At 48.9% G+C, this 11950-nt stretch overlaps 2 protein-coding genes across 2 annotated transcripts; one reads left to right on the forward strand and one right to left on the reverse strand.

Moving 5' to 3' along the window:
• Positions 1-425: 425 nt before the first annotated feature.
• Positions 426-8392, reverse strand: FIBRA_02746 (uncharacterized protein; the record flags this gene model as incomplete). The annotated part of the gene is made up of 31 exons (XM_012324599.1): positions 426-550; positions 604-870; positions 926-1070; positions 1117-1184; positions 1238-1349; positions 1401-1550; positions 1600-1847; positions 1899-1990; positions 2042-2334; positions 2385-2691; positions 2741-2829; positions 2878-3055; positions 3108-3250; positions 3302-3465; positions 3533-3593; positions 3648-3864; positions 3922-4052; positions 4105-4235; positions 4297-4613; positions 4672-4825; positions 4886-5342; positions 5393-5539; positions 5600-5832; positions 5883-6399; positions 6460-6606; positions 6660-6933; positions 6981-7067; positions 7130-7365; positions 7419-7716; positions 7775-7870; positions 8019-8392. The coding sequence occupies 31 exons, from the start codon at positions 8390-8392 to the stop codon at positions 426-428; spliced, it is 6258 nt and encodes a 2085-aa protein (XP_012179989.1).
• A 391-nt stretch (positions 8393-8783) lies between these two features.
• Positions 8784-11823, forward strand: FIBRA_02747 (uncharacterized protein; the record flags this gene model as incomplete). Its single annotated transcript, XM_012324600.1, has 9 exons — positions 8784-9020; positions 9071-9781; positions 9838-9972; positions 10025-10107; positions 10158-10448; positions 10503-10684; positions 10737-10971; positions 11029-11280; positions 11337-11823. 9 exons carry the CDS (start codon positions 8784-8786, stop codon positions 11821-11823), a joined length of 2613 nt encoding a protein of 870 aa, XP_012179990.1.
• Positions 11824-11950: the final 127 nt, after the last annotated feature.

The raw sequence follows: 11950 nt of genomic DNA on the forward strand, positions 1-11950 counted from the left end.
CGAGCTTGATCCCGCACCGCCACGATCTCACTTAGGTCCTCTGCCGCAGTCAGGCGTCGAGTCCAAATTCCAAAGCGCAGCAATAAGTGCTGTATTATTGTCAAGGACTATAGAGACCTAGTCGCAATATACACGATGCAAGAAGCAAGCCGTGTGGATCTGGAAGTCGTCGCTTTCGTTATGCCCGCTATACGTACTACAAGTTTAACATAGCTCCGAATCCAAGTCTATCCTTCACTTCGTCCGCAGGCAAGTGGTGGCGGCTGTACTACTAATTAGGTGATTGTCTTGCGTTAGCGTCTTTTGGAAAATGAAGGTGCGCACTGCGCAGCGAGTCTCGTTTTCGCACAGGAACATTTTGCAAATACGTAGAATATCGCCTAAACCAAAACACAGTCGACGGCCAATCCCAAATGAATATTGCGTTACACGTTCAACTTGCCCACTACCATTTCTACAGCGTCCTTGAGCCCATGTGCCTCACGTACAACGCTATCATTCTCGTCCTCAGCACACTCGGCAATGAAAGGAGTCGTTTCTGAAGCAAAGCCTGGATCAAATGTTGGTATAAACGGAGCATTATCCGGTGCGAAACAGACTCACCTAAAAGCTTTCCGCCGTGGGCTTTCCATAAGGCTTTACTACATGTCAAGCTATATAGGCGCAGCTTGGCATTCTCCGAGCGTGTATGCATCAGTATGTCGATATTCATAGTTTTGAGCAACGCATCGTCGTGAATTACTTCCATAGTAGCAACAAGACAGTCTGCCAGAGTGGATCGACCATCGACTTGTTGTGATTCTATACAGACAGGAAGTTGCTTGACGATGGAGTTGACCAATTGCTGTAACTTATCGTGCCGCCAGAATGCTTGAACCCATTGTCAAAAATTGATCGTGATGGATGTGAATAGAAACCGACGTACCTCCCTCGTCATGTGCGAGCGTTTTGGCTAATACCTCCAAGACTGACACCCACAAAGGTTGACCTTGACGGTTACCAGTACAGTAATCGTCAAGAACTTTCAGTAAAGGTGGCCAGAGGAACATCATGTAAGGAACCATAAGAGCCTGTGGAGTACTTAGTAGAAGCTTTGTCAATCGTTTGCGGCATTACCTTGAAGTAGTCCAACAAAGCGGCGTATGTACGGCAAAACACAGCTGCTCGAGCCGTTGCAATATCAGCTGCAAAGATGTCAATGTGAGGACATCATCACAGTACGGACGCAGTCGCTTACAGTTTTCATCCGAGAAGGCCCAATCAGACAGCTTGCGAAGGAGTGGCTTGAATGCATTTTCGTTGAGTTTGACAACTAGCTCCAAGAATGATGATATTAATTCAGGCTCAGTCTGATGGCGGTATATCAGCAAGTAGACATACGGCATGGAAGCAGTGCTTACATCTGCGTTACCACTAGCGGCATTTATCTCGAAGGCGTCTTGGAAGATTTTGAAGACGTGTCGCAAATTCTCGAGAATAATGGGCCGATTTGATGCACGAATGGCACGTTTCAACAAGTTGAAGTAACCAAGCCGCTTGTACTGATCGTTCTGGGAGAACGTAAATATCGGAAGAAATACGCGAAGAAGTGGAACATACAACTAATCCGCTAGCATTGAGCGATGTCCATATCCCCCCTAGTGCTGGGAGAAGAACAGTTGAAGGAACTCGATTCGCCATAGTCTTCACGACGGGCTCCAGGAACGTTGACTCTGCCTTAGACGACGCAGTGCGGAATTCGATGTATAAGTCAATGACCTGAACGAGATCCTTCTCGCCCCAAAATGTGGGTACCGAAGTCAGGAGACTTTGTAAGGCATTCAACGCGATGGCGGGGGAATTATCGGCTAGTCCGATATGTATCATCTGCCCTATGTGGTTAAGTGTCGAAATCTCACCTCCGTCTACTCGCATGCATTCGCGTATGAACGCGACACATTGCCAGACGATTGTCTTGATATGGGGGATGATCCGCGGTCCAAAACTGGAGCTATAAGTCATCTCAGAGGTATGCTCATAGGAAGATTAAATTATGGCCTACCAGAAGGATAAGAGTAAAGATAACGTTACCGACATGTTACGACGGGCCTGCATGTTTTCAAGCACGAGCGGAACAATTGTCATTAGTATGCCTTCTTCGCCTGGACACATAGTCGTGCTTATAGCCCTCAGGGCCTGGAACGTGGTGCTAAGCACCGACTCTTCTGCAGTGGATGTGATGATCTGCCGGGTGCGCTCTACAATTTGGATCATAACAGATGTTGATTCGCGCCTGATCGGATCGGAGACAGCTGTGAGTCGTTCACCCAAAAGTTCTAATGCGCCGGATTGGATCTGTATCACTGGTTAGCCATAGGTCCACCATCTCACAGCCTTCTCTATACCTTGGCATTCTCGGTTGAAATCATAGTCAGGACACCACTGATAAAGTCAGACGCGGGCATGATCTGTAACGCGCTGTTCATCACATTTCTTGCTGCTACAGAGATTTCATTTCTAGACTCATCCTGAGCGTTGGTTACCGCAATCTTAAGCAGGTGAGATAATAGTTCCGAGGTCAATGATTGCCCTTGAAGTTCCTTCGCAGAAGACTTCGCGGGAAGTTCTTTCAAATGATGGTGACAGAAAAGGAGTAGCGCAAGTGCCCTCCTCCTCCACAGCGGAGAGGCCTGATGACTTTGGTCGTCATCACTGAGAAAAATGGTAAAACATCTGCTTTTTCAATTGAGAAAAATCGCACGTTGCAGTTGCCAAGAACGTTGTATCGGGGTTGCTCGAACTTGTTTGGTTTGATAGTCGCTGTACTTCATGCAGAACTTCGATCAAAAGCTGAGGAGCAGGTCAACGATACTCCAAATTTTGAATGCACAAACATACCACAAAGTGATCTTGTATTGAGTAATGCTGGAATGCGGTAAGCGGCAGTATGAGCGAGGCATGAGCATCCTGAGCATTCTGTCGCACGACACGGTTTGACACTCTATCTATAAGTAACATGCAAATAGGAGCAAAGAAGTCACTTGGGCCAAGAACATCAACTAGATGTGAGAAGAACCTGACGGGGGATGTGTGAAGATAGCACCAACAAGGAGTCCGAAGCCACTCACTTTGCCCGACGATGTCGTGGTATATGATTTGAGGCATCAGTGAAGATGCGTAAGAACTCCCTGGATCCGATATACAGATCGAGCTTCGTCGTATACATACTCTTCAAAGATGCGGTCATTACTGGGACAGTACTCTCGATTGTCTGTGTGATATGGTATCAGAAGCATCCTCTCAACATGAATTAGCAGCCAACCTTTTGAACCACCCTGAAGCTGTACGCATCATCCCGGTGAAAGACATTCGAACCCATGAACGTGAATATCGGCATGATGTTATGCAAAACAGCATCTGGAGCCAGTCTGGCTAAGCCAGCCATCAATAATAGTGCTTGGTGGAATGTTTGGGGATTTTCAGATGCTGGAGACCGCGGTCGTAAGGAAATTGTAAGTGTCATCCATGAAAGAGGAAGCTTTAGGTCGCCCACTTCTGATTAACTCAACAAGGACGTCGACCCTCACGGCATTAGGAGGGACATCTGAATCTGCCTGTACATATATAATCATTAGGATACCATCGTTAATATCTCTGCAGAAACGTACTCGTATACTTCCGACCGCATTGTCTACTGCAGACATTAAAAGCTGTTCGATGTAATTGCGGTCTGCAGGCTGTACAGATGCATCGTGTGCAGCCTTATTCAGTGTCTCTAACAAGCAGGCAATCAATTCAAGAGAGCTAGGGAGAGGTCGCGCGGCTAGGACTTCTGCGAGAAGGCTTAAGTACGGTGTCGTACTTTGTGATCCGTCCTCTTCAGTACTAGTTGAATATGAAGTCATCCACTGCCAATAAGTGCTAATTTCGTAAATTTCATACCTTTCTAGTCTCGCGCGCTTTTGAGCCGGCTCAGTGCTTCCATCGGAAGTTGGTTGGAACAAGGTGAGGAGGCGTATCATAATTGTCACATCAACAAGGACCTCGCTGAGTAGCTGTTTGCATTCAGTTGTCTGCAGAGTTCATAAGCAATGCCCATAGAGAGTAAATCTTTGCGCGACTTACCGCGGTCACATCTTGAATGCTGATATCTAATAAAAGACGACAGAGATCTATTTTGCGGTCGGCCGAGAGCTTAGAAAATAGACCTCGCTGCAGATTGTCCCGCAGTATTGACCTCAGAGAGTCCATGTTTTCTGTTTGAAACGATGATGATGAGTGTGTATGCTCGCTCCGGACACGGTAAAAATGGCTGACTACTACTGAAGCAAACGCGTAACGTCCTTTCATATATGGACCAGGTATTTCGACTGATATCATTCAGATTGGCAACGGCAGAAGCATCAAATGACGAGACAATCAGCGTGGCGAGTTCAAGGGCTTGTGATACAGCAGTCTCAAGTTCCGTCACCATCAAGGTCTTGTCGAACATGGATTCGATTGTGGGCAATAGCATTTCGCATTTAACCTCGCTAGTTGTCGTTTCGAGGCTCTTGAGGAGCAGTTGTTTCGCTATCGGCAGGTTGCATGCATTCACGTGCGAAAGAAGGTAGCACAGTATCCTTCGCTTATACCTACAGTCAGAATTCCAGCTAAGATTGAGACTAATCGACCAGCCGTATATGGACTTACCCTGCATTTTTCTTATTATCTGATTTGATCGCTGTCAGATTTTGCTGGTGGAATACCTTAAGGTAGTTCGCATCCTGTACTAGATGGTCGTGGGTTTCCCCGAGACTGTGAAAATACCTACGGAGATCCGTCAAATCGGCATATTGCAAAGCACCTACAAGCATCAACAGCGGATGTTAAACACAGCGAGATATTCCACGGAGTGAGTACTTACCTGAGTCATCACCATAAATCGTGTCGAAGGCGTATACCGCGAAGATGTTTTTCGAAAGCGATAAGTGAGTGATGATGGCGATAACTCTCAAGGCCGCCTCGCGGACACGAAGATTAGCATGCTGGACAATGACTAGGACAGCAGGAAGGATGGTCTGGAAGTCTAACCAGTGCTCGGCAGCTATATGAGCTTCGAGGAATGCCTTCGCATGCCCAAGAGCCGAAAGAATCACATGATCACGCATTTCTTTGTGCACCTCTGTAACCCCAGGAGGAGACAGCCACACACCCGCGAGGAATGTCAGAGCCTCGTCAGCAAGGTTGGTGAAGAGTATTCTCAGGAGGTTGGTAGATAGAAGAGGCAACCTTGGCGAAGAGTTACTCAAACTGTACACAGCCCGCATGAGCTGCACGTAGAGGGTGCCTCTTGTATCGCACCCTTGGCTCCCGAGTGACACCTAAGGGCGGCAATGAATTTGTGTTAAGAAGTCAAACAACACAAACTCACAGAAGGCATCAACCAATTCAACTTTACACCCGAAGGTCGATGAATTTTTGGAAGCATAGCTAGAAGAGCAATTTGCAGTCGATGAGTGGTGTTCCGGCTACTCGGCTTCAAGACAACGGCGGTTCCTAGACTCGTGTCATGCAAGAACTGACAAAGTAAAAGAATGAGTATTCATGTACTCAATGATCAGTCATCTTGAGCACCTACAGCATGGATATCATTTACATCTCCCATGAAGTCACCCATCACCTCAAGACTATCAAGCTGCATGGCCTGTAGCATTTGATGTGCAGCATTAAGTTGATGTTCGCCCGACAAACGCGACAGCAATGCACGAGCAATAAGATATGCAAGAGCACGAGAATGTGGGTTGGGGTCTTGCAGCCGTTTCAGCAGAAAGGCGAGGAGGTTACTATAATCATCCGAAGATAGTATGTTGTCTAGCGGGACCTAAGACTCAGAACCTAAGCGAGACAGTCAAACCACTCACCCGCCATCTTGGCAGCGATTGCCAAATTGATGCGCGATAGCAGTTGCACATTACGGTGCCCGTCGTCCCCCCGCGCGCCCCTGTCATTTCTTCCCTCCTCCCAACGAATTGCATCCACACACCCGCCCAATAACACGTGTTGTCCGATGCCCATAAGGTTCTCGCGATCGTTCTCAGCCTCTTCGATGATCCCCCACAGCTCAGACGCCGTGGTCTGTTTTGGTTTCGAATATAGAATGTTCGGGAAGAAAAGATCATGCACGACACAATCCGCAAGGGACGACTGCGTGCCGCGCAGGTAGGAGAAAACATGTTTCGCCATGAAAGAGAGGTGCAGTAAGACGACACTACGATGCGAAGAACCTGGATTTCGGATGGCCTCGGATACAGACAAGATATACGCGGCAGCATCGGTCATGAGCACGGGGACAATGTCTGCAGGTTTTGCGTACAGCGCCTCTATGACAGTGGGATCTGTGTCTTGGACACGCAAACGCAGGGAAGTTTTGATAGTGTCCTGCATGACACGAGTTATTCAATGACCTATCAGGCATTACGAAAGCAGTCAATTATTCACCAATTCTGTTGAAGGAGTGTCTGGGTTTGAGAGAGCATTCAAGAGGTCTCGTGTAGCTATGGCTCGAACCTGTGCATCTGCACTAACCGACGCAACCACTAAGTCGGGTTTCTGCGCATCACCGGACCCGCTTGAGCCAGAAAGAGGCTGAAATATGATATTGAGTCTCATGATATTACGTTGGTATTCAGCCCACGTACTATCGAGATGGACAACACGAGCTGCTCGATGGCATCTCGTTTGCTCTCGTCTTGGTTTATTGCTTCCGAGCACACCGACTGGATCGTCTGTGAATGACGCTGCTGCAAAGTGGAGAGAAGCTTTTTGGCTTCCAGTATGACCGGAGTGGACTCGTCATCTTTTTCGATCAGCTTGTCCAAGAGCAATGATACGGATCGGCGGATAGTACTAGTAGAAATGTTCTTGAATGCAAGGATGGATGCAAACAGCCTGACCGAGCGCTCCTTGGCGAATCTGGAGATAATTTAGCTTGAATAGAAGTGGCGATACTGTGAACTTACTGAATCATCAATCCAGCCATCAGAGGGTTCAGAAGCTTATCCGAGCCAACCCAATCCAAGCTCTCCTCAAGCTCAACATCGATTTCACTGCCGAATTAGAGAAAGAATAAGCGACATACATTAAGTGCGTAGATCAGTCAAACACGCACGGAATGGTCAAGAAAGCCTTTACAAGCGAGCGCGGGAATTTGTCCATCTCATCTTGAGGGGCGCATATACATAGTAGAGTACGCACAAACTGTTTCGCCGAACAACGCGTGGTACATGACGCTATCGCGACGAGAACAGCCTTCATTGTTTTGGAGGTGAGTCTACACTTTTGGGACAATGCAGCTAGAATTAAGAGGCTACCCAGCTTCTCGATACCCTCAGCATCCACGAAGTGCTGTGAGTTCAAAAACCTCTTACAGTGGATTCATGAAGCACCGTCTCTCGGACCTTCGCTGCAGTTTCTGATCCAAGTTGTGTTGGCTCCAACGCAGCGGGCAGGAGATATCCCATTGTTCCTTCATCTGGGTCTGAATTCCGTGCGATAAAGTCTAGTAGCACGCTGGTGTGAAACATGACGAGAGTCTTGTGCGCGCCCAATCCACCTGTTTTCAATGTCGAGGGCAGGAGGTTTGCAACAAAGCGAGACAAGTCCGAGTTTTTCAGCATCTCGGTTATGAGCGTGCTTCGTGGCAACGGCGTCGCGGTGGTCTTGCACGCGATCAAGAATCGGAATGGAGACTGGTCACTATGTTCAATTTCGTTATGTCTGTTACATTCAGAGTAACAACATTGGAAAAACATACGCCATGTGCAAGATGGTCATCATTTTGACAAAGTGAGGGGATTCGTGGTAAGGCAGGAACAATGCAAGCATTTCTAGGACATTGAATTCGTTGACCCTGTGTGGTATTTATATTCAGCTCCGCCAAATCACATTGAAATCGTTTGAGAGCGACGAAATCTGGGTTGACCACGCTATATCATGCTCACCCCCATCTCGCGTGACAGTTCACCTCAGTGAGAGGTATTTCTGTTGGATATACATACCTAAATCGTCGCACAAGCCATTCCAACACCTTCCCAGTAGGGGAATCCAGCAAATAAGGTCCGAGGAGCGGAAGGAATGAGGCAAGCTCTTGATCAAGTTCTTTATTGACATCGACAGATTCAAGGGTCCTGTCCCTGGCCTTTGCAGCATCCGAAAAAAGTGTTTTTTCAAAAACTCCGAGAGAAGGTTCAAGAGCTTTCAGCTGGAGAAAGCCACTGACACCCAAGGCATATACTGTGTCCAAGTCATGTTGCTGAGCTTCTTTCGCAGAAAATAGGTACGACGCGGCGGCCTTCCGACGAGTCCTGTCCACCAAGAGCGACGCGTTGAGGGACGTGCCCTTGGCTAGTTGTGTCGCAAGACTCGATACCATAGAAGAGCGCGACTCGCAGATGCAATCCCGAGCAGACCCTGGCCGCTGCCGAGGCAAAATTTGGCTTACATCATGCGATCGCTCGATCGTGAGTTACATACACGTGATGCCACGTACGAGACGGGCGTTCAATCGGCTACACGTTTGCTAACTTCTAAGACGCAGCACTGCACTTTGTGCTTTCACCAGCTCCCTCACGCCGTCCGGCCAGTCCTTTCCCTTCAGACGACGCTTTTAGTGACTTCCGTACAGGGCGCGCGGAGATAGATTACGAGACACCCTAGAGTGTTCTTTTGGCTGGTGTGTACGTCCTGCGTAGCGGCACGAGCTCTACTTATTTCTCTTTGATTTGGCTTGCACAAAGATTTATGATCGCTACGTCTCAGTGAAGATGCGCGCATTCACTCGAATATGTTGTTGTGTCATCATTCTCCTTTCTGTGTTCTCAGAGACTGTGCTCGCGTCGATCCTGGCGATTGACTATGGTGCGGACTGGATAAAGGCCTCGCTCATGAAGCCCGGGGTTCCGTTCGACGTCCTACTTAATAAAGACTCGAAGCGCAAAATCCAATCGACAGTTGGCTGGAAGAAGAAGGATAGATTGTTTGGGGGAGACGCAGCTAGTATTGTGCGTACTTCGTCTGCTGTCCTTGACTTCTCAATGACCTCCCCGTGCAGGCAGGGAGATACCCTACTGACTCATTTTCTTCGTTAAAACTCCTTCAAGCGGTTCCGTATGACTCCGAAGCTGTTTCTTTCTTTGCCTCCATCTCAACTGCCGACGTGGTTAAGACTGAGCGAGGAACCGTCGCGTTGCGACGGTCGGATGGTTCTGAATGGTCTGTCGAGGAACTCATCGGTATGCAATTTGCATATGTCAAACAACTCGCGGAAGAGTTTTCGGGCGAGCCAGTCTACGATGTGATTGTGACCGTCCCGCCATACTACACCCAGTTCGAACGCGACTCAGTCGTCGACGCCGTGGAGCTCGCCGGCATGCGTACACTCTCCCTCATCAACGATGGCACAGCCGTCGCGGTAAACTATGCGATGACGCGTACGTTCTCTGCTCCCGAATATCATGTCATCTATGATGCCGGGGCATCGTCAGTCCGTGCGACTGTCGTGAGCTTTTCGACCGCTTCCAACGACTCCAAATCGAAGACTTCAGCCAAGGACAGTACTCAAATCAGTGTTACTGGTGTAGGGTTTGATCGTAGCATCGGTGGCACGGAGCTGGATCGACGGCTGAGGGAGTTGATGATCAGTGACTTCCAGCGGCGACATAAGCGCGATATTCGCAGTGACAAGCGGGGTATGGCCAAGTTATGGAAAGAGGCAGGACGCGTAAAGGCGATCCTGAGTGCGAACGCTGACGCGATGGCGACGGTAAGGTATCATATTTTATCCTCCATTGGCTCTCGGCCTTACAGGCCCTTTGCTAGGTGGAGAGTCTGGCTTTCGATATCGACTACCGTTCGAAAATCACCAGAGCAGACTTCGAAATTGCGTGCAGGGATCTTAAGGGCGAATTTACTCGCCCTATCTTTGACGCGTTGGCTAGTGCTGGGATGACATTGGTACGTTGTATAGTTCATTCATTGAGGTAGGAAAGTCATCATGACCTCCTAGAACAACATTACATCGGTCATCATGACGGGTGGAGCCTCTCGAACACCGATGATTCAGGCTGCAGTTAAAGCTGCAGTTGGGGAGTAAGTCACACCTCTTCCATGGATCAGTATAAACGCTGATTATATAGTAGCAAGGTTGCTATGAACGTCAACGCTGATGAGGCTGCTGTTCTGGGTGCCGCACTACACGGTGCAGCACTCAGCAGACAGTTCAAGACAAAGGACATCAAGGTCACGGACATCGGCGCATATGACGTCCAGGTATCGTATCCTGCGGAGCCAAAAAAACCCTCTGCGAAGCCCCGCACGATCTCCACTTTGGTCTTCCCATCGGGTTCCAAAACCGGTAGCAAGAAAACCATGACATTAAAGCGATCAGATGACTTTTCACTAAAGGTAGCATATAGGCAACCGCCCACAGCGTTCGTTTGTTCAATCTGTGCGAGTAGGATGTTATCTGACTGCATCACTCTTAGTTCGTTCTCCACTGATATTCTTCACGCGGATATCACTGGGGTGGCTGAGGCCATTCAGAATCTCACTGAACTCGGTGCTACTAATCCAGTCGTTAAGGCAACCATTGCGCTATCTGAATCTGGTTTTGTCTCGGTTCGCGATGTCGCTGTCCATGGTGAAATCAAGGACGGCTCCTTGACAGGTATGCGTCTATCTCCAAAATGTCATGATTATGCATCATCTTAGTCCAACAGGCAAACTGAAAGGGTTATTTGGAGGAGGCTTGACGCCATCTGAAGAAGAGATGACGGACGATGTCGAAGCGGAGACCCAACAAGAGCAAGTTGTCATGTCGGCCTCCGCCCCATCAGCATCCCCTGCCGCCGCCGAAAAGACAATCAAAGAGGATACGGTCTCGTTGGGAGTGGAGGTTAGGTGGACCTCGATACCTCCGATGTCAGCCCAAGAGAAACGTCAGGCGCGTGCCAGGTGCGTTGACTGCCACTGTCTTCAGTAATGGCTAGGTTCTGTATTGAAGTTTTGCAGATTACAGGCAGTGAATAATGAAGAAGCGGCGAAGCGGCGTGTGGAGGAAGCATTGAATGCACTGGAGGGATACATGTATCGCCTGCGTGACCTCCTAGACGATGAGAGTGCCAATGCACCATTCGTCAAATGCTCGCAGGAAAAGGAGAGAAAGAGGATTGCCGAGCAGCTCAAGGACACATTCTCTTGGCTCTCTGAGCACGGTGAAAGTGCCGATATAGGAGAGCTCCTTGATAAACGGACTGTCCTCGAGTAAGTCAAATTGGCGATTTTTGCTCTTGTATTTCGAACTGTCCTCGCTTCTACAGGAAACTTGAACAGCCGATCGTTCATCGGTACACGGAGATTGAAGAGTTCCCCAAGGCACTGAACAACAGCCAGATGTGGAACTGGCACACTCGGCTCTTCCTGGCGGACGCACGCCAGAACCTGACCCTCGCGACGCAAGGCGGGCCGCCGTCCAAATATGCAGCAGAGGAACTCGAGGCGTTAGAGCGGACGCTCAAAGATCATGAGGCGTGGTTAGACGAGTGGGTCGAGAAGCAGAGGAAGGTCCGTATGAATGAAGATCCGGTGATTCTCTCCAGCGAGATGCGCGCGCGTGCCAAGACGCTAGAGAATCATCTCCAGCGGCTCTACAGAAAGAAGGCGCCGAAGCTCACGACCAAGAAGTCAGCGAGCGCAGAGGACACGGGGTTCGCGCGAGAAGAGTCGACGACGACGAGCAGACCATCGAGTGACGCACCACCAACGTCGTCAACAAGAGGCGGCTCGCACGACCATGACGAGCTATAGTAGAGGTGTGCGTATATTATCATATCATGACGCAATGGATACCTATAACCTATTCCACCTATCCTCTGGATCCCGCTAATCACTCGCATCGTACAACATAGCCTCTCCCATTTCCCGGCCTATGGAT

This window comes from Fibroporia radiculosa (assembly GCF_000313525.1).
Source record: "Fibroporia radiculosa TFFH 294 genomic supercontigs, scaffold1420, whole genome shotgun sequence".
Classification (NCBI taxonomy): Eukaryota; Fungi; Basidiomycota; class Agaricomycetes; order Polyporales; family Fibroporiaceae; genus Fibroporia; species Fibroporia radiculosa.